At 34.1% G+C, this 26,520-nt stretch overlaps 1 protein-coding gene and 2 long non-coding RNA genes across 4 annotated transcripts; 2 read left to right on the forward strand and 1 right to left on the reverse strand.

Moving 5' to 3' along the window:
* Positions 1-706: 706 nt before the first annotated feature.
* Positions 707-1,904, reverse strand: LOC120084437 (large ribosomal subunit protein eL37x-like). Its single transcript, XM_039040215.2, has 4 exons — positions 1,732-1,904; positions 1,508-1,643; positions 1,079-1,180; positions 707-960 (listed from the first exon to the last, which is right to left on the reverse strand). The coding sequence occupies exons 1-4, from the start codon at positions 1,732-1,734 to the stop codon at positions 914-916; spliced, it is 288 nt and encodes a 95-aa protein (XP_038896143.1). The 5' UTR covers positions 1,735-1,904; the 3' UTR covers positions 707-913.
* A 143-nt stretch (positions 1,905-2,047) lies between these two features.
* LOC150033608 (uncharacterized) lies at positions 2,048-12,545 on the forward strand. Of its 2 annotated transcripts, XR_016531882.1 has the most exons (4): positions 2,115-2,626; positions 2,834-2,901; positions 3,074-3,179; positions 12,246-12,545. It is a non-coding gene; the product is annotated as an uncharacterized LOC150033608 (long non-coding RNA). The 2 variants fall into 2 exon arrangements; XR_016531883.1 differs by lacking the exon at positions 2,834-2,901 and having other exon boundaries at positions 2,048-2,626.
* An 11,394-nt stretch (positions 12,546-23,939) lies between these two features.
* On the forward strand, positions 23,940-26,306 carry LOC150033609 (uncharacterized). Its single transcript, XR_016531881.1, has 3 exons — positions 23,940-24,477; positions 24,577-24,640; positions 25,792-26,306. It is a non-coding gene; the product is annotated as an uncharacterized LOC150033609 (long non-coding RNA).
* The last annotated feature ends 214 nt before the right edge of the window (positions 26,307-26,520 follow it).

Here is a 26,520-nt window from a genome sequence, read left to right on the forward strand (position 1 = left end):
TGTTTTTGCAAGCCATGATTCCCAGCTAAATACAAGTTGAAACTTTACCCATATTATTAATAAGTTTTAGTACAAAATTTACGAGTGGAACCGTTGACCTCGATTAATAATGTTATTGTAGAATTATTATATTTTAATTGAAAAATACAAAATGTACACTAAAAACCGACTCCTCCAAGCTTCAAATTTACAATTCGTATAAAGTATAATAAATAACCCAGCAAAAATGATCATAATTGAATTAAAAATTTTCCAATTTAGGTGCCTATTATTAAAATTACACTAAAACACCCCAGAGCTACAAGTTCAACTCGATACAGCAAAAGAAGAAATTTTGATGGTAGGTAGAAGTAGAATGGTAAGAAACGATTAACACAGCAATGAGCATGATCAATTGCTGAAGCATGAGATTCTTGTTACATCGAAGGCCATGGGACATGGTGAAAACAGCAATCAAATTTATCATTTCAAGCAAGATTCCAATAATCTAATTGCTGAAGCATGAGATTCTTGTTACATCGAAGGCCATGGGACATGGTGAAAACAGCAATCAAATTTATCATTTCAAGCAAGATTCCAATAATCTAGTTGCTTTGGATTAAACCCAACTTCAAAATGACCCAAGTTCAATCTAGGGATTTGACAAAGATTCTCCCAATATATGCATCTTTGGAAGGAAAGGGGTGGTAAATAGAACACTGAAAAATGCATAATCAAACAGCAGAATTCGAACAATCTGATTCGTCATTTGTCCAAAATTCAAACAATACATTTTAAAGAAACCGCGTTCAACTAAATCATGAAAAAGCAAAACTAGAAAAACAAAATTATATGAAATGATTCTCAGATGAGTAAAAACCCTACTGAAAACTATAGTTGGGTACTGAAATTAAGTCGAACTTCTTCCAAAACCTTATGCTGAGGCTGCAGCTCCTTTATTCCTGGGTGCAGCTTCAGTACCTAATGACAAACACAAAGCAATTTTTAGTCAGGGTACAATTAAATCTAGTACTAAAACCCAGAACCCATGAAGCAAATAGGACGAAGAGTTGAATACACAACAAACACAATATCATACCCTCTCTGAAGCCGCTCTTGAATCTACGCGGAACATGGCGCAAGTACCTCATCCTTCCAGTTCCGGTTGTCTTTCTCCTAATTGCCTTCACACTCCAGTTGTCTAAACAAAGCCCAAAGGCAAGGAAAACAATCAAAATCAATCCAAACTCCACAGAACACTGCAACAGATACAAACATCTCGTATAGTGGAACTACTTCGCCGAACGAACGAATCTCATCAACATTCACATACTTTAGCCGCCTTGTTCAGCGTTAGTAACTCAATACTAAATACTAAGTACTGACTACTAGAGACGCGAATGTTCGCTAAACAAATCTAAAGCAGCAGATACATTGAATCAACACAAACACAAGCCAAACGGCCAATTTAGATCAATCCAAATAAAGAGGATAGTGACGAAAACACAAACAGATCGAGATCACTCACATTTGCGCTTGCGAGCAGCAGGGAAAGCACATGCTGCACAGCGGCTCTTCTGGAGATGGAAGCTGCGGCGGCCGCACCGTACACAGAGAGTATGGGTCTTGTTCCTCCTTTTACCAAAACTGCCCGTACCCTTTCCCTGTAGATTAACCGAACAAGAAAACAGAGATGAAACCAGATACACGGAGGCATAAATCGATGAATAGAAGAAAGGGAAAGAGAAGTACCATTGATGCAGGACAAAGAAACCCTAGGGCGGAGAAATTCTATCTGCAGTTTGGCTATGGGGAGAGCAGCAAGGAAAATTGCCCTTTTATATGACCGAAAGACAAAGTTTAGGGTTTGAGCTCGAGTTTCTGGATTATTGATGATGCGGCCCGCTTTTTAACGATCCAGCCCCAACTTTGACTCATCAAGCTTGAGCAAGTTATTAGATGGGCCATGGATGGGCCCGATATCGTAAGTTCGGGAGTTTCCAGCCCAATTAATATTGAATTCACCATTTTTGCTCTTATTTTATTATTTTCTATTGCTTTGTTCCTCCTCCTTCTTCAGACTTCAACCCCTGGTTCTTCATCAATCCCTCATCAACAACAATCACTTCCTTTTCATAACCAAAATCACCTCCTCCATCCACTCTCTTTCTACAATTTCTCTTCCAATTACAATATACAACTCCACGATTTCAACCCTAATTCTTCTAATTCCTTTGTCAATCTGAACGTCCTAAGATTTGAGCCCACCCACTTGCCTCTGATGGATCAACCGAAAACCAAATCCCAAATTCGTTCAACCCATCATCCTCTAGCGTTTTACATAAAAAGAACTAAAGGTTCACGACGAGCACCAACCACCGTTCTCACAACGAACACTTCGAATTTCCGAGCACTGGTGCAAGAGTTCACCGGAATTCCCTCACCGTCGTTTACTGTTGTTGGGTCCTCTTATTCCCGATGCATTCACAAACGAGTTCGATTTTTTCCGTTTCAGATACCATCGACATGATTTTGTTGGGTGAAAATTTAATTTTAAAAAATAAGAGGGAACCGGAGAATCCCAGTAAAATTTTGATTTGGAAGCTTCTCGACGTCCCACATGTGCATCGCCGTCCGTCCAGACGAGGTGCGTGTGTGATTATTAATTTTAATACAAATATTATTATTTCTTCCGTGCACGTTTTGAGACTCATCGCCTATTTTGCTCAAAAGGTATGACCTTCAGCCGTTTGAAAAACACAACTCATTCGTCCCATTCCAATTTTCCTCTCCTAACTTTTCCAATGTTTCAGTCGGTAACGATGTGTTTTATCACATGACAATTTTCTAACAGTATACTTGGACAGAGCCGTGAAACATCTTAGAGAGCGAGCTCCGCGACTCAGCCTACAACGAATTTCTGTTAGATTTTTACTCTTTGTTTGATTATCATATCTTGACTGTTTGTTGTTCGTCGTTCTGAGTGTCATGACATTTTTCACCGATTTTAATTCTAGTCGTAAGGAAGTTACAAAAGGAAGTGGCCATTTGGTATATAGACTTTAGCTCTTTTTGATTGGCCTCATTTACCTAGGAACCAATACCTGAAGAGGAATGAAAGTGATGGATGAATTTGTGGAAAACGGAGGTGCAAACAAAAATGGACACAAAGATAGACTTCAGATCTTTTGGATTACAAGGTATTTATACTTTTTTATCTTTTGACAATGGGCATTTACATATTATTATACAGTATTTACACATGGTTTTTGAGCTTTGAAATTAAGTTTTCCTAATTTAAATTTCAATTCATAAAAAATCAACCTTAACTTCTTTCTTCATGAATTTTCAATAAGATTTTTTCTATTAAAATCTTGAATTAAAAAATATATATAAAAAATTAGAGTTAACGTTCACATCGAGACCATCATGGTAAAAAAATGTATTTTTTAGTACAGGGTATATGTGTTCACATCTAGACCGTCATGGTAAAAAAGTGTATTTTTTAGTATGGGGTGCATGTGTTCACATCCAGACAATCATAGTAAAAAAATAAATTTAGTATTATGAAGCTGAACCAAAATCTCCAGCTCTTGTTAAACAAACAAAACAAAAAATAATTAGTGCCGGTTAAATAGCTATAACAAGTTACTCAGTTGTTTTTGTTTTAGTTATCTATAATAAAAGCAAAAGAAAGAAAGAAATGTATTGCATAATATTCATTCCTGTGTGCAAAGCATGTATATCGAATACAAAGAAATAGAGTTTGAGAGGGAGCTGTGAAGAAGAACTTATCTCAGTTTTTTTGGTGTTTGTAATCTTGAAGTTAAATGAAATTTGAAGATCGATTGAAGAGTGGAGGTAGGTGAAAACACCAAACCACTATGCATCTTTGTGTTCCTCTTTCTCTTCTCCTTTCATTTCTTAACTTGCATGCTTGAATTTCGAACATTTGAGTCCAATATCTTCACTTCAATTCCTCTGCCAAAAGAAGAACAGAAAAAAGAGAGAGGGATTAAAGTTTTGCCCTAATTTCCTTAATGTTTTTCTGTCAAAATGAAAAACAAAAGAGATAAGGCAAGAAGAGAGCCTATCACTTGTTGAAGCAATGTGGCAATCTGAAGTCCATACAACATCTACTTCATTTTTAACTTTCTTGGATCAGCTCAACCTACAAAAGAAATTTAGACCTCGTTAGTGTTTTCTTAGAGCCTAATAATAAGTGGCATCAGAGCTTAGGTTTGTTTCTTAGAGTCTTTGAAATGGCTACTACCAAGTTTGAAATTGATAAGTTTAATGGTTTGGGAGACTTTGCTTTATGGACAAAGAAGGTCAAGGCTTTCTTAAACTCTCAAAAGGCCTTGAAAGCTTTGGATGATCCAAAGACTTTACCTGCCACAATGAGTGATGAAGAAAGACAGAACATTGAAGAAATTGTTTATGGAATCTTAATTCTCAACTTCTCAGACAACGTACTTCAGCAAGTCAAATGAAAACACATCACATGAAAATTTGAGAGAAATTGAACACTCTTTATGTCAAAAAGGACCTACTTAACAAGCTTTACGTTTGAGAAAAACTGTTTTCTTTCTAAATGAACCATTTTAAGTCCTTGAATGGGAATCTAGGTGAATTCAAGAGACTTACTGTCACACCCTTCCTGAATTACCCTTTTAATCCGAGAAAAATTGTGAAGACAGAAATTTCTAAATCCTCTTATGACAACTATTGCCAATATACTTCCTTTATAATGTACTTCTAGTAACCTGATAAGCAATTTTATAACTCACAACGGATTATTGTCAAAAGGTCTATACAACTTAACATACAGATTTTCACATAGTACGACACTTTATTTACATGTAGTATAGTTAAAAGGTCCAAGTTAAATTATTTACAACAACCACTCAAAATTCTATCCTGACTCCCACAACATGAACATAAGATCCGAGTTTAACAAGACATGATGAGTCACTTAAGCTTTAAATCCTCTTAGGTTCTTAAGTGATTGATTAAAAAAACTGCTACACCTCGGGACGTTGATCGCTACCTGAGGAGAAAAACATTAAAAAAGGTCAGCTGATAATGCCTTATGAGTGACTTCTTTTAAATAAATAATACTTTCATAGCTCACGATCTAAACATGTTTAGAACAAAACATTTACATTCACATTCCAGGGTTCGGAAATAAAGTTTTGAAAATATAAAATCATAATATGTAAAACCCTAGACCAAAACCCATCAATATTTCCTGTAAAATTTCTCTACTTCTGCACTTGAACATACAACAGAGCTCTTTTGCTCAATTCCTAATAACCTTAGTTGAGAAAGAGCTTATTTGCTCGATCTCATCAATGTCAATAACATAGATCTTACATGCACGTAGAACTGAGTAGAATCCTGCTTACCTTACTATACCTTCGGCAGCAAGGATCGTCATATAGTTGGATACCCTACCATACCTTCGGTACCAATGCTCAAGAGTAGGTTTACATGTTAACATCATAAAACAACATACTTATCATGCTTAAGGGAATTAGTAAATAACTCATTCTAATGTTAAACATGTTGGGGACTAGGGTTGATGTCCTAAATCTCGTGGGCCCTATAGTTTGTAATCGTAATGTACAAATGCTTTATTTATTTAATAAAATATGAGATGTTTTATTTGACATTTAGTAGCATTAACCCACAAACAAATAAAATAACATCCAAAGTTATCATCCGTAGCTTAAATATGTATGTAGAGACATATGGGTGGATCATGTTTAAATGATAACCTAAATAGTCTGTAGTAGATGGATAAGGTTGGGTACCTTATCTTGGTGACACTATGAATACGACCCACTTTGTAGATGTTACAATTGTTGTAAAGTGCTACAAATAATCTGATCCTAATCATTCATGTGGAGACATATGAGTGGAGGTGTTCTATAGAAAGGAGTTTGTATAAGACCAGGCCACGAATGACTAGTCTCATTATATAACATCATTCACAATAGAGAGGATGACCATAGGTGACATGACTTGAATCCTTAGTGAGTTGTGAACTTCTGTCTATGAAAGCGGTCCTTTGAGTTGTATGGATGAAAGTGGTTAGATTGTCGACTCAATAAGCCTACCATTTTGGGGATTCGACTGATTGGAGAGTTGGGAACACAACTACACAAGATGAAATTTTCTCTTTCCCTGATGTCGGGATAAGTAGATAAATTGCTCCTTTAAGTACTAATTTCGGGGCTTGAACAATGTGGCGTCACACCCTCTCTTGGCTCGAGAGGGGTTTGGTCATAGTTAGACTATGACTTCTTGTTCATTAGAGAGATCGGTGGTACTTAAGAAGTTAGATGTAACTACATGGGCAAAACGGTAATTTTGACCCAACTGTACTTACGAGCAATCTGTGAAGGGTTATCGTGGTGTTGACTGGTTATATTCAATGGACATAGAGTGCAAAGAGTGCAACTGTCGATCTTTAGTAGAGTGATCGGCAGTTAATGGACGTTGAATAATTTAATTAAAAGAGTTTAATTAATTATTCAAGTACCATTGGAGCTTCAATCTACAGGTCCATAAGGTCCCCTATAGAGCTCAACAGGGATTAATGAGAATTAATTTTGGATTAATTTGAATTTTTCAAATTAATTGAGAGAATTAATTATATATGATATAATTAATTTAATCTAATTATATGTGATATAATTAATTTAATCTAATTATATATGATATAATTAATATAATGTATTTGATATATTATAATATAAATTTTATTTGAAAGGAATTGTGTATTTGAATATGATTCAAATATTAATTATATGGATGAGATTTATATAATCTAAATGTGATTTATATTAAATATCATGATTTAATGAGAGAATTAAAACTATAAAACTACAAGTAGTGTGTGTGTGTGCGCGTGTGCGTGTGCGTGTTTGGAAGTGGGTTTTCTTCTTCTCTTTTGGGTTGATATAGAATAGTGTTCTCTCTATAATTTTCCCAAGGACATCACGTTGATTCTTTTTCTTCTCTAAAATTCACTCTCATTCTCTTCCAAAAATCTTAGAGCCCACGCAACTCCTTCCTCTGTATTCTCCTTAGGAAAGGAGAATACAGAGGAAACTCTTGTGGTGGTGTCTAGGATCTTGATTGTTCGTCATCGACGTAGAAGGATTACATGAAGAAAGGTTCTTCAAGGGTAAGTCTTCCCTAAAACCTAATTTCTTCCCCCCCCCCCCCCCCCTTTAAGCATGTTGTAAAATTAATTTGTTAATTACATAATTCTGTTATGTAATTTTCATTGTGTAAAAGTTAAAAATTGGGTCTATTCCACTTCCGCAATGGAACTTCAGTGTTCCTTCAAAACATGACATAAAACTTAATTGGAACGCATGGAAGTTACAAGTAAAATTGTCTTTAAATCATCAACATGCGTTCATAATCGACACTCATTACTTAAACTATGCGTTGGAACATTAAGATAAAAGTAACTATGTGTTGGAAATTCATAAGTAAAACACTTAACAAATATTTTTAAAACTAGTCACTTACATTCTTGAGTTACCCCCTCAAAGGGTTGTAGGCCTCCCCTATACGCATCCGCCTTGTAAGAATAATAAGAGCCCTTGGTTAATGTCTTTAGCGCTCTCTTGAGCTTAACTTACTATTTAAGTTATCGCATGCTAAGCCTCAAACCTAATTCGATGCATCATCTTATTCCCCTTTTACTCGACGCATCCTCAGTATTTTGTACTTAACGCATTACCACACTTAACCAAATCTTTACCTTGCGATTAACTAAGTGGGTGGCAGCTTGCACATAAGAGGCTCCTAGGCGTTAGAACGTGCCTGTCTCGCTTATGCGATGGATGCTTGTCCACACTTAGCCTCTGCTGGTCAATTGCTTGCTTATGCGTGGGTTGCAGTTGCCCGCTTGTTCATCCAACCAAAATTCTAGATTTCACTTTTAACATGAATAACTTAAATTCTAGACTTAATCTCATGAATTTTCCTTCTAAGAACTCATTCCTAAACGTATTAACTAACTTACCTTAGAATCCCAGCCTTTGATTCTTTGGAATTACCAATCCTTTTCAACTCGTCCACATAATATAAGATTCTTGAATGCTTGAAGAATTTCCTTAACCTTCAGCTCAATTCCATGGGAAATCTTCATCCAACAGCCTTGAATTAGCTTCCTCACAGCTCAAGCTTCAAATTGGTGGCAACTCTTATTCTTTAGCACGATTAAAGATGCCCAAATTGAGCTCTACACTTAAAACTTCCTTATATACTCAGGTTGCATGCTCACTTCCTTAAGGTGACAGCTGGCACACTAACTCATTATCATGACTTCTAAACATGCCACTTAGCCCACTAATTGGGTGATTAAGCTTAATACTTAAGTTCTTTGTCAATGCCTAGGTTTGCATCCTATCTTGTCTTTGTTCTCGGCCAACGCATACCCCTACTAAATCTGAATTCCCTATCTCAAGCATCATTAACCAATGCATATGCTGGCTTTACCCTTAGACACTCGTGTTTAGGGTTGCTACTTATAAAAGCCTCCCTAAACTTTTAATACACCTCAGCACTTCTTGTCTACCATGCGTCATTTAAGTAACCTCAATTGTCTGCATACTATCCACCTTAGGCCTTTACTAACCTCCATATGGCCCTTGACACATAACTCCTGCTAGACATAGCCAATTTCCTCCCTTGGATTTTTGTGCCTACAGAGGATCATGCGTTCCTCACTTCTAAGTTTTTGATTTCCTTCTAAGTGTTGGCTCTCTTTTCTCATCTGAGAGCACAACTTCTTTTTAGAAATGTTAAAAGACTTCGTAGTAATAGGGAAACTGAGTACAACTCATACTTTATTGAGTTCTTTAACTCACATGGAATAATACATGAAAAGACTACGCCTTACTCTCCTGAAATGAACAGAAAAGCCGAAAGAAAAAATAGAACTTTAGTTGAGCTATTAGTTGCTATTTTACTTGGTTCAGGAGCCACATCTTATTGGTGGGGTGAAATCATCCTTACCATGTGTTATGTCCTAAGTAGAATGCCAAAGTTTAGAAACACTACTTCACCTTACGAAGTTCTCAAGAACAAGAAACCAAACTTGTCATACTTTAGAACATGGGGATGTCGAGTCTTTGTAAGGATTCAAGACCCTAAAAGAAGAAAGCTAGCTAATAGAGCCTATGAGTGTGTATTTATAGGTTATGCCATAAACAGTAAAGCCTATAGGTTCTATGACCTAGTAAACCAAGTGATCATTGAGTCAAACGATGTCGACTTCTTTGAGGACAAATTCCCTTTTAAATCGAGAAATAGTGGGGGCTCAAGATCCAGTAGTCTAACCCTAGTTAGGAATCCCACCCCTACAGAAGAAGCCGATCTAGAACCTAGAAGAAGGAAAGGAACTAGAACCGCCAAGGATTTTGGGAATGACTTCCACACTTATAATGTAGAAAAAGATCTTAAGGACCTCAAAGTTGCCTTGTTTTCTGTAGATGTCAACTTATGGCAAGAAGCCATAAATGATGAGATGGACTTTATTGAGTCAAATAGGACTTGACACTTAATAAACTTACCCCCAAGTTTCAAGGCAATAGGATGCAAATGGATCTTAAAAATTAAACTTAGACTTGATAGAACAGTTGATAAGTTTAAAGGCAGGTTAGTAGCAAAGGGCTTTAGACAAAGAGAAAACATAGACTTCTTTGACACATTCTAACCTGTTACTAGAATTACCTCAATCCGTGTTTTGTTCTCTCTCGTTGCCCTTTATGACCTCGTAGTACATTAGATGGATGTAAAGACCGCTTTCTTGAATAGTGAACTTGAAAAAGAGATTTACATGGAACAACCTGAGGGCTTTATAGTCCATGGTCAAGAAAATAAGGTTTGTAAGCTAGATAAATCTCTATATGGTTTGAAACAAGCTCCTAAGCAATGACACACAAAAAGTTTGATAACCTAATCATATCTAAAGGTTTCAAGGTTAATGAAAATGACCAATGCATCTACTATAAATTTGAAAATAATCTATGCATTATCATGTGCTTGCATGTAGATGATTTGTTAATCTTTGGGTCGAAATTGCACATCATAAATGATGTGAAATCTACATTGAATGCAAACTTTGATATGAAAGACTTAGAAGAAGCAAGTGTAATCTTAGGCATAAAAGTGACTAGGTCTGAAAAGGGAATTTCTTTGGATTAATCTCACTATATAGAAAAGATTCTAAAGAAGTATAATTACTTTGAATGTAAACCAACATGTACTTCTTTTCACCCTAATGTTAAGTTGTTCAAGAAAACTGGTGACGGTGTTAATCAATCTGAGTATGCGAGCATCATAGGTAGTCTTAGATACACTGCTAACTGCACTAGACCTTGCATAGCTTATGCTATAGGATTACTTTGTAGGTTTACAAACAGGCCTAGTATAGAACATTAGAATGCTATAGAAAGGATTATGAGATACTTGAAGAAAACCCAAAACCTATGATTACATTATCAGAAGTTTTCCGCTGTCCTTGAAGGATTCAGCGATGTTGACTGGAACTTCCTCTCAAATGATTCAAAGGCTACAAGTGGCTATATCTTTAATATAGCAGGCCGAACTGTCTCTTGGAAGTCCAAGAAACAGATTATTCTATCCCAATCTACGATGGAGTCAGAAATGATAGCACTAGCGACAGCTAGTGAAGAAGCAGGTTGGCTTAGAAGTTTGCTATAAGAAATTCCCCTGTGGGAAAAGCTGGTACCAACCATATTAATCCATTGTGATAGTACTGCAGCACTCGCAAAAGTTCAGGACCGTCATTACAATGGAAGAAGATGACAAATACGTCGTAAGCATAGTACCATTAGAGAGTTCCTCACTACTAGTATAGTTAGAGTGAATCATATACGGACTGATGAAAACTTGGCAGATATTTTGATGAAAGGATTGACCAAAGAGAAGGTTTTCTAAACCTCGGAAATGATGGGATTCTTGTGTATAGAAAAATGAATCATTGTGAGGAAAATCCCACTTGTAGACTGGAGATCCCAAGAAACAGGTTTAATGGGTAATAATTGATCAAAAGTGACATAAAGTGAATTATACTAAAACTAACACAGAGTCCCCTTCCTGTGGTCTAAAGTCTAAGCATGATATCTTGAAGCGTAGGAAAGGTTAACTTAGTTCTTAATGAAATCTATACTTGATGTCAAAGTGGGGTACCTAGCTACAGAAGTACTCTTGATAAACTCACCTATGTGAATGTGGAAGTAGGGGCCGCTTTCTATGAAGGTTTTAGGCAAACTCTCTAGAGCATTCACTAAATCGAGATACACGTGCTAGGCCTTAAAGCACGTACTTTCGAACTACACCCCAATAATATTGTGTGTGAAATGTTGCTAGAGATAGAGTTCGAAACCAAGGGTTTACTATAGTATATTCTGAATCATCTACACTATGTAAAGGTTCAAGTTGTAAGACACCTTTGCTTATACACAGTGTTGTATAGACTGATATTACTCAATGAAAAAATGCTTTTCTTATGTTTAAAATTTTCAAGTGGGGAATTTTTGGGTGAAAATTCAAGTTTTAGAAAAAAAAAAAAAATAGGAAAAAAACTTTTGGTTGAGAATCCCACATTGATTATTTTTTAGAGGGGAGTCTCTTTCTTATACTCCCATCTTGGACTTTGGGATTAGGCCCCAAGGGGTATCCATATTTTAGAGGGAGTGAGGAGATAGACCAATGTGGGTACGGTGGACATCTCACATGCGCTCATCGTCACCGCGTCCATTCGGTCGGTTGGACGGGCATGGCATGTGTGTACAATTATTTTTCATTTTATTTTAATAATTTTTTTAATCTTTCAACCAAAATCGAACCAACACGTGTTGCTCACGAGGCGGTCCATGTGCTCCGTGCATGCTCCTACACATTCAACGACTCTGCACAAGTTGCGCAGCTGCACGTTTAGCGATTGCCCATTTTCTGCATCAGCGTGTTGGCCTTCTATGCTTATAAAAGGTGCAAGCCTTTAACTTCTTCGTCATCTCAGTTTTAGTTTTTAAACTTCATAGAATTCTCTCTCAGACCCTTTTCTTTTTATATTTTGGTTTTCCGAGCAAATCAGTCTAACAAGTGTGAATTTTTCGATCGAATACGGTGCATTTTCGATTGAGACATTTTTAGATTGTTTTATCCTGGGGACGACATGACAATATTATTGACCTTCTTACACACTTGGGCAGAGCTGTGAAACGTCTTAAAGAGAGCGAGATCCAAAACTCAGCCTGTAACGAGTTTCTATTTTGCATGTTCCACATTTCTAACGATTGTCGTTCGTGACTGTTCGCTACTGTCAAGTTTCACCGTCAGAGGGTAGCCGGTTCCAACAAGGGGATAAGAGATTGTCACTGGCGGCTTGACCTCTTCACCCATTCAACCATCTTTTTCATTCACCTTCTAATTCTATATTGAATCGTTATTGAATATGGAACTTTCATTTGTATGATTTCTATTACTTTCAATGCATATCATTATTTTCTCCATCTTTTGTCTATCTATTTACCTCATTTCATCCATTATGAGTAACAAAATTGCATATGGGTTGAGTAGAATACTTCATCCCGCTAATGAAGTGAGTGCAAGAATGAGTTCATTTTGTTTAATGTGTGCTTTATCCATTGCTTAATTCCATTTGAAAAATCAGTTTGAGTAGAAATAATCAATTGCTTGAGAGAGTAAGTGACTGTGTACTTCATTAAACAAAGGAAGAAGTAGCTTTAGAGATGAAATTAGCTAATTTGTTCACTCAACTTAGCATGCATGCATCTTAGAGATCAAGTAAGTGTGGCTTGAGCATCGAGAGGTGTAGAAATTAACTTAAGTTAAAAACGGACATGAACTCAATTTGAATGCATGATAAAAAAAAAAAAAAAAAAAGAATGATGAACACTCTCCTAAACCCTACTATTCATTGATAAGTAAACACTTGTGTAAGTCTGTGATTTCCGCCTTCAACACATCATCATCATACCACACACTCAACGCATACCATCCCATAGCATTGTTTCACTTCACAATTGTGTATAGCTAATTATTTAGTATAAATGTTAATGCATGATACTTAGTGAATATTTTAAAAGTCAGTCAACCATTCTTAATTAAGTTATATCAAGTCCTTGTGTTCGACCTTAGACTCACCAAGAAACTCTAGTTAAACTTATAATTGGGTTTAATTAGGGAAAACTTGCGTTCACTTAGATAATTCAACTCATTAATTGTACACGAGCACGACATAAAGCAAATCAACATTTTCATATATGCAACACTATTCTTATGCATTAATGTAATGCACCTACTAACATTGAATATGGTTTTAAAATTGTAAACCAACAAATTGCATACGGTTTCAAAATTGTAAACTGACAAATTGGTTTTCTTATTCACAACACATCCTTTTACAAAATTTGGACTTTATATCTATAACATCAGGTGCAAAGGTCTAGTATGAAGAAGTCTCTAGAGAATTCGTCTTTTGCTACAAAATAAAACTTGAATAAGCCTCCAAAAAGCAGAAATTGGAGCTTGATGCCTAAATTTTTTAAGCCTGCAAAATTAAACTTTGTTGGGGTTGATGCCCTAAATCTCATGGGTTACATAGTTTGTAAATTATTTGTACATAAGTTATTTAATTAATGAAATAAAATGTTATTTTATTCGACATTTAGTCTGCATTAACCCAAATCCAATAAACTAAGATCCAAGGTTATTTTATGTAACTTAAACATGTATGTGGTTGACATACAGGTAGATTAAATTTAAGTAATAACCTGCGTGGTTTGTAGTATATGGATAAAGTTGGGTACGTTATCCTTGTGACATTACGGATACAACCCACTTTGTAGTTATTAATTGTTGTAAAGTGTTACAAATGATCTGATCTTGATCGAACATGTGGAGACATATGAGTAGTGGTATCCTACACAATGAGTTTATATAAGACCAGACTACGAAATGATTAGTCTTTCTTATAATAACACTGTTACATGAAGAGATTTACATTTCACTAGAGTGACCATAGGTAACTTGATCTGAATTCTGAGTGAGTTGTGAACTCCTACCTATGAGGGCAATCCTTTGATATGTATGGTTGAGACTGGCCAATTTCACCGATGCAATAAACCTACCATTTTAAGGATTTGATCGAGTGGGGAGTTGGCACAACTATTGGGTTATTTCACTTAAAGTGAAAGCCTAATATAAGGCCTAGTTGGGCTTTTAGGTTTTGTTTATTAAAACCAAAAATCAGCAACCATCGGATAATAATGCATCACGCAGAACGAGTAAATTAAAAACGACAGTGGGAAACTATTGAGAATTCTTCTTTCGTACAACAACATTTTTCAGCCATTTGGGGATCAATCCATGGTCCAATCGAGCTGAAATTTTGACAGTGTGTTCTTGGCACGAGGGTCGAACGGTGGAGATTTTATTTGAAGCTACTTATAGTTAGATACTATGGGTAATTGGTTGCCACTTCAAGTGAGACGTTTCAGATTTTATTCTTCTTAATTTTTTTTTCATTTGTGTTGGGTTTTATGTCCTAAAACTCATGGTTTGTAAACAATATACTTATTCTGTTATCAATAAAGAGTGGAAACATTGAGGTTTATTCAATAAAGTTGTTATTGAATGTATGAATTGCTCATTTCATTTTAGAAAGAACCTAAATCCAATAAACTAAGATCCAAGACTATTACATGAGTACTTGGACTTTATGTGGAGACATAAGAGTGGATCAAGTTCGAGTAGATAGCCTAAACGGTCTATAGTATACGGATAAGGTTGGGTACATCTTGGGGACATTATTGGATGTGGCCCACTTTGTAGTTGTTACAATTGTTGTAAAGTGCTACATACGATGTGATCTTGAATCATTCATGTAGAGACATGCGAGTGGAGGCGTACCATGCAAAGAGTTTGTATAAGATCGACCAAAAAATAAGTCACTCTTACTCTATAATGTTGTTTATTGTTTAACCCTGACTATTTCAAAGTAATAACCTAGGTAACTTAACCTTAATCATGAGCTAACTATGAATTCCATTCATTCGGGATTATCCTTAGATTTGCATGGGTGAGGGTTGGCTTAATAGCGCCTGCTCAATAAGCTCCTCATTTCAAGGTAAGACCAAGTAGATAGCTGGGGATATAGGGTGCAAGACGGAATTCACTCCTACTCGCTTTTAGGGATAGTAGAGAGGTTATTCCCTAAAGTTCTGACTTCTGGTCTTGAACAAGGGATCTCACCCTCTCATTGGCCCGAAAAGGACTCAATTTGGTGATTTAATAACAAACCAATTGTTCATTAGAGGATCAGTGGGACTTAAGAAGCAAGATGTAATCTCGGGGGTAAAACAATTTTTTATCCAACTGTTATTACGAACAAACCTGTGAATGGTTGACTTACTGATTATGGTTATATCGAGTAGACAAAAATGTATCTACAGTGAGGGGAGTGCAACTACTGGGCTTCAGTGGAGTGACCAGAATGTTGGTTAATTGGGTTAAAGAGTTTAATCGCTTAATCTTGGATCATTGGAGCCCATGATCTGTAGGACCATGAGGTTTAGTACTATAGATCATGGGCTTTAGTGGAGTGACCCAATAGTTAATGAATGTTAGTTAATTGGGTTAAAGAGTTTAACCACTTAATCTTGGATCGTTGGAGTCCATGATCTGTAGGACCATGAGGTCCCCTACTAGCTTATATCAGACTAAACCTTAGAACAGTGTGACAAACGAGTTTGAAGTTTTCGAATTCGATTTTTGGAGTAAAGTGTTAAATATATATGATATATTTAACCTAATGTTTAATTAGAATTAAACATATAGAGAGAGAAAAAAGATATTTAAATAAGATATGAATATCATAATTTTTTTAATAGGGATTAAAAAACGTTTAATTAGGATTGATCGGGATTAGTGTGATTTTAATTAATTAAATTGTTTAAATTAATTTTAAATTAAAGAGATCAAAATTGGATTGAAAGTCAAAATTGTTAACTATGTCAAAATTGAAATAAAAGTCAAAATTGTTGATTATGTCAAAATTGAGATAAAGTCAAAATAGACTTTGACTTTAGACTTTGAGAGTCAAAAAGTCAAAATATTGATTATGGACTTTGAGAGTCAAAGTTTGACAATTTGACCAATTTAGTGGGAAAATTCAAGATTGACTTGGTGGAAAAATCATATTTTTGTGGTTTTGATTAAAATATTGTTGTTAGGTGTTCATCTCACTTGAAGACACTAATCCCACTTTGAGTTAATGGAATTTTGAGTGTCAAGTTTTTATTACCTCAAATTTGCATGATTTGTATGTTTTTTCCTATAGAGAGAATGGTTCTATGAAGTTTAATTCTTCTTGGCAAAAGTGGAAGTTCTTGAGATTTTAAAGAATCTTAACCCTAATTTTCTCTCGAATCTTTACACAATTTCTCTCCAAATTGGTTATTCACCAGATCCCACCATCTCGTTCTAAGGTTGAAGAATAGTCGAAAAGACTCTATTGGTGGTCTACAAACTGCATGTAAGAAGAGTTGATCAAAACCAAAAAGAAATTTGGGCTACAAAGGTTGTGTGTTCTAACCTTTTTTTAATCTATGTTAAAATCCATGTTTATTCTTATGAAATAAGCCTAATTAGAGTACTTGAGATTCGTTATTGCTTCCACTATGCATGTGTATGTTCCATCAATTGGTATCAGAGCATGCTTAAAGTGAAAGTCCAATATAAGGTCCAGTTGGGCTTTTAGGTTTTGTTTATTAAAACAAAAAATCAGCAATCGTCGGATAGTAATGCATCATGCAGACCAAGTAAATTAAAATGGCAGTAGAAAACTATTGAGAATTATTCTTTCGTACAACAACATTCATTTAGAGATCGATCCATGGTCCAATCGAGCTAAAATTTTGACAACATGTTATTGGCACGAGGGTCTTCAATCTGGATGGTGGAGATTTCGCTTAGAGCTACCTATAGTCAGATACTATGGGTAATTGGTTGCCACTTCAAGTGAGACGTTTCTAATTTTATTCTTCTCAATTTGTTGTCTTTTATTGCCAAGATTTTTAATCTTGAGATATTTATTGTATGCCTCTAGTTGTGACTAGGGAGAACTCGTTGTAAACCATTATTGATTGTAGTGGAGATTTTGACTTTAGTCCATGGTTTTTTACCCCTTTACATTGAGAGGATTTTTCCATGTTAAAATTCCTCGTGTCCTTATTTGATTATTATTGTTATTGCTAGTTGATTAGTATTCTATTAGATTCATACAAGAGTGGGATAATTAATCCGAAAAATATAATGTTTATCCTAACAACTTCACAAGATGGAATTCATTCATTCTGAGGGAAAGTAGATGAATTGCTTCTTAAAGGTTGATTCTGGGTCTTGAACAACGAGCCTCCTCACTCTCTTACTAGCTATAGAGGGGTCTAGTTTATAATTCGACTATAACTAATTGTTCATTAGAGAGATCAGTGGTACTTAAGGAGTTAGATGTAACTACAGGGGGTAAAACGATAAGTTGACCTACCTGTATTTACGAGCAATTTGTAAAGGATCAACTTACTACTAATTGATTATATCCATGGACATATAAATATATCTACAATGCGAATAGTGCAGTTGTCGGTCTTTAGTGGAATGTTCAACAGTTAATGAATGTTGATTAATTTGATTAAAGAGTTTAATTAATTTGTCGGTCCATAAGGTCCCCTTGCTAGCTCATTAAGGGTTAAATAAAAATCAATTAATTTTGGATTAATTTAAATTGTTCAAATTGATTAAGAAAATTAATTGTATGAGATGCAATTAATTTAATGTATATAGATACATTATAATATAAATTTGATGAGAGAGATAAATGTTTGAATAAGATTCAAATATTAGTCATATGAGTGTGATTCATATAAGACCATAGGTTAAAATTAATATGAATGAGATTCATATTAAACTATAGATTATATGAAAAATTATTATTTGAATATGATTTAAATTAAATTAAATATGTGATATTTAATTTATTAATTAATGAAATGTTAATTAATTAAGCTTATTAATTTAATTATATGTTAGTATGATTTAATATATAATTAAATTAAATTAAAATTAATTTAATTACATTAAAATAGATTTAATATATCCGTCTCTCCCATAATAACCAAAGAGTTATATATATATATATAGATAAAAAAAAAAATATAACATTTTTTTTCTCTGCAACCTTCCTTTATCCCAAGAAGTCTCCCCATATACTCTCTAAATTCCTTCACCAAAAACTTGAAGAGCCCACAACTCCTTATGGTTCTTATCTGAAGAATAACAAGGAAGATAATTTGTGGTATCTTTATATTCTCTGTTCGTTGGGTTGTGATTCCAATGATCATGCAGAGTTTCGTGTTGCTCGTGCCTTTTGGAGTGGAATTATGTGAAGAAGGAAATTCATCAAAGATATGTATTTTTCTTATTCCTTTTCTCTTTGTTTTCTGAAAGCATGCTTATAAGTTGACAATTTAATGTTTATCCTCATTCTGTATTATTTCTCTGTCTTTTTGGAGTTTTTCTAAAATGAAATTCATTGGCACAAGGTGCTACTCGCTTCCATTGAGGATTCAAATCCTTTAATTGGTATCAGAGCCAGACTGTCTCTTTATTTCTTTTTGGGAATGAAAATTAGAGAAATGGTGGTTGTCTGCATTATGAATGTTGGTTTGCAAAATGAACAATTTCAAAATTTGGCACTAGTTTACTGTTTTAATTCGACCAAAGTTGTAAGGACTTGTTGTTTTAGGCATTTATTATCACTATTGAGTCTGTATTAATCCGTGTCATTCGTGATGAAGCGTTTATCGTGATGGAGACCGGAATTTAGAGTTGAAACTGATGAAAATTGAAGAAGATAGAAGGTTTCTAGACTAGAGCGCTGTGGTACCTTACCGCAGTGTAGGGGCGCTCAGCAAAAATTGCGTGGAGCGTCGTGGCGCTCTCCATGAGCACAGCACTACGTGCATTTTTTGCGCAACACCGCTTCACTTTGTCGCAGTGCCTGGTTGCGCTTCAGAAAGAGGACCAGAGTGCAGCGACACTCTTCAACAGCGCAACTGCGATTCGATGCTGCAGGCGCATGTTTCAGGCTGTCCGTTGGTCATGGGTTTAATCCTGAAGGCGTTTCTTGAAGAAGTTTTTTTTAGCTTATTTTTGTTCTTTAATTTAATTTATTTGTTTTTTAATTAATTAAATTAATATAATTTTATATTGATTTCATTAATTTTAGGGGTGATAAAATTTTGTCTATTTTTACTATTTATTTAATTTTACATGTGACGTATGATTAAATTTATATGTTGCATATTGTATACCATATAGTTTTAAAATCTCACCTTAGGATAAACATTAGTCATGCATCATATTTAATATTAAATGCTATATGGTATGATAGTATGTATCATTGAGCATATGCAGCATCATACTACGATATAAATGTTATATTATATGATTGAATGGTGAATTTTTTTTTTTCATTAGTGAATAATATAAATGTTATATTATATGATGAAAATCATTTTCATTGAGTATGACATTATTAGCAAATATAAATGTTATATTTAAGTTGATGTCATTAGATTCATGATTATAGGTTTTAATATTTCATTATGTTATTATGGTTATAAGTTTAATGAATTAGATTAATATCTATAATCAAGAGTTGCATGCAAACATAAGTCTAAATTAATTTTAAATGGTTTAAAATTATTCACCTAGATTTTGTTAAAATATTCTAATATGATTAGAAATAAGTTAATCTTTTATTTTCTTTTTAATAGGATGAAATTAGAAATAATAAAAGATTAAATTTATAAAATAATTTTTTATAAAGGATATTTGTCTAAGAAAAGTTTTGTCTAAGCTGAAGTATTTAAGCTGACGGAAACAGAATACCTCTACCTGAGAACCGACCTAGAAGGTGAATTAGACAAATATTTTATAAGCATGCAATACATGATTTAGTTTATTAAAGTGTTTAATGAACAAAAATCATATATTGTTAAACTATCCAATATAAGAGTTATATTTAGCCAATTTAACAATAGATTTAGATAAATTATTAGTCGGATTTACTTAAAAAAAAACCTAGATTAAAAACACTTAGTGGAGGAAAATGATATATATAATATGCCAATTTCTTTTTACGTTCTTCCTAAAAGTTCACTCGGTGAGATCTATGCTCGGTCTCAAGGTGTTGCTTGCTTATGTCTCCCTTTGGAAGGTATATGCCTAGGTCAATACCAAGGTGAATCGAGAAATTGTTTATAGTAAGTGGGAGAGAGATGTGGGTTAACACATCCCACGGTCTCCCTCATTAGTTTGTTATGAAGTTTCATGCTCAGCTTCGTGACACTGTTTGCTTGTGTCCCCCTTCGGAAAGTGTTTGCATACAATTGATTACAAACTCCATAAATTGATAGGATTTCTTTATTTTTTTTTAGTCGATTTTTCTCTTTAGTTGACTCATTGAGGCGGAACTCTAGAGTCTAAAATAAAGAGTTACACTTACGAGAAATTATTAAGCAAGTTAACAATTTTTTGGCCGAATATTGGTGATTAATCATTGTAGGAATAAGAGTTATTTTAGTGTAATGATTGGTTGAGAGTATCTCAATTCAGTGAATGGATAACTGATAATCCTTTGGTAGCTTTTATTCTAACTCACTGAATCATCATTGTAAAAATTAGATGTCACAAAGGGTATATTAAATTTTGCCAAACTTGTTTGGTTTCAAATGAGTTTTTTCATATAACTAATATAAATAATCTGTATAGTTTCAGCAAACTTCAAAATAACTAGCTTTACCATCAACCTATTAAATGCCTATAAGCTAATTGGTGACAACTACACTAGTTAGAAAAACACAATCAATATTGTATTCATCATCAATGACCTAAAATTTGTCCTACTTGAGGAGTGTCCTCGAGTTCCCACTCAAAATGTACCTCAAAATATTCAAGTTGCTTATGAGAGATGGGTAAAGGAAAATGAAAAGGCCAGAGCATATATTCTTGCCAGCTTAATTGAAGTATTGGCAAAGAAACATGAATTTGTGGTCACTGCATGCAAGATTATGAATTCATTGCGAGAGATGTTTGGACTACAGTCCTCACAAATCAAGCACGATGCTCTTAAATTAATTTTTAATGTCCGGATGCAAGAGAGACATCAATGCGAGAACACGTTCTCAATATGATGGTCCACTTTAATGTGGCTGAAATGAACGAGGTCGTCATTGATGAGACCAATCAAGTTAGTTTTATTTTGGAATCTTTGCCAGTGAGTTTTCTGCAATATCGTAGCAACGTTGTTATGTACAAGCTAGACTACAGCCTGACCATCCTCCTGAACGAGCTATAGACTTTCGAGTCCTTGATGAAAATTAAGGGCCAAAAGAGAGAGATAATGTTGACACTTGCTCAAAGAAGTTCCAGAGAGGTTTGACCTTTGGAACTAAGTCTATGCCTTATTCATCTGACAATAAAAATAAAAGAAGAATAAGGGAGGTCAGGGGAATAAAGCTAACCCTGTTGCGGCCTAGAAGGGCAATAAGGCCAAGGTTGTCAAGGGAAAATGTTTCCTTACAACCAAGAGGGACACTGAAAAAGGAATTGTGTCTTACCCTCTCACTAGTCAAAGAGGGTTCTAGTTTACAGTTGGGCTACAACTAATTATTCATTAGAGGGATCAGTGGTACTTAAGGAGTTAAACGTAACTATAGGAGTAAAATAGTAATTTAACCCAACTGTAGTTACAAACAATTTATGAAGGGTCAACTTACTGTTCATTGGTTATATCCATTAACATATATCTATAGTGTGAAAAGTGTAGCTGTCAGTTTTTAGTGGAATGTCCAACAGTTAATGAATATTGATTAATTTGATTAAAGAGTTTAATAAATTAATCTCATATCACTGAAACTTATGATCTATAGGTTCATAAGGTCTCATTGCTACTCATGAAAGTTAAATAAGAATCAATTAATTTTGGATTAATTTGAATTGTTTAATTTGATTAAAAGAATTAATTGTATGAAATGCAATTAATATAATGATATGGTACATTATAATATAAAGTTTGATGAGAGAGATAAATATTTAAATAGGATTCAAAAATTAATCATATGAATGTGGTTCATATAAAACTATAGGTTAAAATTAACATGAATAAGATTCATATTAAACTATAGATTACGTGAGAGAATCTCATTTGAATATAATCAAATCAAATTAAATATGTGATATTTAATTAAATGTTAATCAATTAAGCTTATTAATTTAATTATACGTTAAATATGATTTATATATAATTACATTAAATTTAAATTAATTTAGTTACATTAAATCAGATTTAATGTATTTGTTTAATTTAAAAGAGGAGTAACTCCCTTGGGACTTGTTCAATGCGATGGAGTAGTTATTTTAAATAACTCCCTCATCCCCTCTCTCATATTACAAGGGGAGTTTCTTTTATAGATCAAGAGAGAGAACATTATTATTATTATTTTTTTATTATTATTTTTGCTATGCAACTTTCCCTCCCCCAAGAAGTCTCCCCATATACTCTTTGAACTCCTTCACCAAAAATTTGAAGAGCCAACAACTCCTTTTAGTTCTGATCCGAAAAATAGCAAGAAAAATCATTTGGTGGTATCTTTATATTTTCTGTTTGTTAGAGTTTTGATTCCAGTAATCGTGCAGAGTTTTATGTTGCTCATGACCTTCGGAGGGGAATTATATGAATAAAAGAATTCATCAGGGGTATGTATTTTCTTCTTCTCTTTTCTCTCTGTTTTTTGAAAGCATGCTTATAGGCTGCAAAATTAATGTTTATCCTCATTCTGTATTATTTCTCTTTTTTTGAAGTTTTTCTAAAACAAAATCCATTGGCACAAGGCGATTATTCGCTTCCGCTGAGGATTCAAATCTTTCAAACTCAACATGAAGATTGCATTTAAGCTTGTAAAATACGAATAAATTGAAGAGGCTATTGTAAAACAATACTTGAAGAGTTGACCAAAAAAAATCGCAAAATACAAATCAACCATTGAAATGAAATATGTGATCAATGAGATAGTTCTAAACCATGTTTAAAATATTAATAACACTGAACATTAAATAGATTTGCTTATGACATCAATGTATTTAATTCAATTACAGATAACATTTTCCTATCAACAGTCAAAGCAATCTCGATCCCCTTAATGTATTCATAATTATCCGCTATAACAAGTCGACCATTGAAATGAAGTATGAGATCAATGCCATCCATTCTATAAATTAAAAAAAAAAAAAAAGTGGCATTCAACATAACATACTATGAGAACCAAGAATGAATAACAATGTAGGATCAAATGTAAGAGAGAAAAAATAGAAAAACAAAATACATTTGAAAAAAATATATCATGCAGTCAATTGATTTTTTGGATACTCCATTTTTATTAAGCTTCAATTTTATATTTTATAGATAATCGTATGGCATCTCTTCTTTTACTTTTTCTTGTAAATGTTAAGGAACTTATAATTGAGGTTGAACTGAGGACTTGAGATATATGTTTGCGAACTTTAGTTAAGAGAAATAGTTGGAAACAAAAAATTCGAACCAACATTTTCTTCATCAAATAAAAGAAGATAAGGATCTGAGGAATAATGTGAGGGTAACGAACCAATCGAGCTTGTAAAAGACATTCAAGGGTGAAGTAGGCATGCTCGGAATAAGTGTAGGTCAAAATTAAAGGTCAACGTTTAAAGTCAACGGTCAAATGGTCAAAGTCAATTAAAAAGTCTAACTTTTTGTTAAATGGTGAATTTTTGGGAATTTTTTTAGTTATAAGGGATATTTTAAGATGTTTAAGGCCTATTAACCTTAGTTTGGGCTGGAAACTAAAGAGAAGTTGAGGAGAATTTAGGTAGAACCCGAGAGGAAGAAGGACAAAATGAAATTGATGAAATTTTGGACAAATTGAGGTGCTTCCATCAAATTTTTCTTATTGGATGGCTTAAAGGTGAGGTGTTAGTCAGCTTAATGCTTGGGAAAGCTCAAGTAGGCGCTGGCGATTGAGGAGAAGCTGGATTTCGTAGTTTTAAGGTTTGGCCGGTGAAGAAGAGGAAAAAAAGAAAGGAATCGGATTGGGGGCATTTTTGTGAGAAAAAATTGGGCAAAAGTGAAGAAACTAAATTAGAGTTGAAGAGAAGCTTGTAAAAGGTTTGGTTTGAAGAATCGTGGCTGCAAAAGCAATGGAAATGAAGCAAAGCAGTGGCGGCCGGAGATGGACAAAAAACAGAGGAAGCTCGGTTTTAGACAAATTCGTGGACTGAGAGGTTGATTTGAAGCTTCAAATTTGAAGCTAAGATACTTCTAAGGTCCCTCAAGAGTTTTATGGTTTTTTATTTGATCGTTATTAGCTGGAAATTCTTATTTTAAGTTCTGAAAATTCTGCAACTTTCTTGCTGAGAAAACAGGGGACCGAGGAGTGTTTGATCGATTCCGGGAGGTTTAAGGCGATTCGTACGTCCAAAATTTGAGGTAAGGTAATTCAAAGGATGGATAAGAGGTTTCCATAGATTAATCAGACTGAAATTGGCTAAAATCAAAGAATTTTGTCGTCGGAAGTCTCACCGAAAAGCTGGGCCGGAATCTGGGAAATTTCTGGTTGATGATGACCATTGTCCGTCATTAAAATTTGGAAATTCAATTTTAGCTTATTTCAGGTAATTTTAATCATGATTAGGGGTCCAATTGGTAACTTTATGATACTTTAAACAAGTAATTGGGATTTTATGTTAATGTTGAAGTTGATTAAGGGGTTAATTTGTTGAGTAAACCTTAATTAAGGTTAATGGGATAATTAGGTAAAATTGGCCTAACCTTCATTTAAGTTCTAATGGATATCAATAAGATGCTTTGGCCTTATAATTGAATTAATTTAGAATCTTAAGTTAATTTTAAGGTAATTTAAGGATTAAAGTGTGAGGTGAAACCCTAAAATTGGATGACATTAGGATTTGGGAAAAATTAAGTGTACTTATGCTTGATTTAAGTCCTAATTGGTATCATAAGGATACTTTGAGCTTAAATTGGATTAATCTAGGAAAATTAAGGTAATTTAAGTAATTAAAGGGACTTAATTATGAGTAACCCTAAATTGAGCGAATTATGGTTAAATTGAGAGAAACCCTACAATGGTCAAGACTAAGGCTTAAGGAAAATGAAGTGAAATTAGAGATTGATTTTGGGATCTTAAGTTAATTTAAAAGTAATTAAAGGACAAAATTGCAAACTAGACCTACATTGGATCAAATAGGGCTCTAGGAAAGTTTAAGTGAAATTGGTTGTATTTGAAGGTTAATTTTCAAATAATTGAATTATGGTAATGTGGAGGATAACTTGGGGACTATCAATATAATTTTAGGATAAACAGGAATCGGAGAAACTAGAAATCCAAGGAGAAGCCAGTTTACAGTGAGTGGTTTTATTTTAAATTTTTTTATATAAAAAATATATAAGTACGATAATATGCTATAATTTGTAAAATATGTTGGCATGATCTGTTTTACTTTATTATTATTTTAGAAATGCATTAAATCATGATTTCTTAACTCTCACAAATTTTATATGAACTAGAGTTTTAAAAATGTAATTTGGAACCTGATTTTACTTTACTATGGTTTGTATAGTTTTGTAAGAAAACCTCTTGATGGTGGAATAAATGATATTGAATGGTTTGTAAAGTGGTTTCAAACTACTAATTCTTGTACCCGAGAGATGGTTATTTCCCATGCTACTTGAATGTGTTTCGATAGCATCGCTCAGGCAATCAGGGGGCTACCAAGGTCGGATATGGCCATAATATACCAGAAAGTCCAGAGGAACATGCGCCTGTAGCACCACCCAGGTGATCAAGTCATATGTGGCCGAGTGTATCGCCTGTGGTGTGTATCCATATTTAGGCTTGAGGCAGCTCTATGTGCACGTATGACCTTATTATTTGGTTTACCACTGCAGGAGACATTTCTTGTCCAGGGTAACCCACCGTTGTAAAGGAGTATTTGGATATAGAGTTGGTGTGATTTTCTGATCATGTCATTATTTTACTAGCACGTGTTTGAAATGTTATTGAATTTTATGTACTTTACCAATGATTTACTGAATGATTTTAAATATATTTCTTTGATGTTTTAGAAAGAGAAAACATATGTTCATATTAAATTACCATTCACTAGGCTTTAGCTCATGCTTTCAATGTTGTATGTTCCCCTTCCTTCTTAGGTTGTGATCAAATTCCTAATGCCTGCTGAGCTGTCAAAGGGCACTACTCTTATTAGACATCTGCCATATTGTTTGTGCATATATTTGGGAGTATTCCAAAGAGTTAAACTTGTGAGTTAAATGTGAAGGGAGGTTTT

This window comes from Benincasa hispida, chromosome 9, assembly GCF_027475165.1.
Source record: "Benincasa hispida cultivar pf3 chromosome 9, pf3_genome.v1.1, whole genome shotgun sequence".
NCBI lineage: Eukaryota > Viridiplantae > Streptophyta > Magnoliopsida > Cucurbitales > Cucurbitaceae > Benincasa > Benincasa hispida.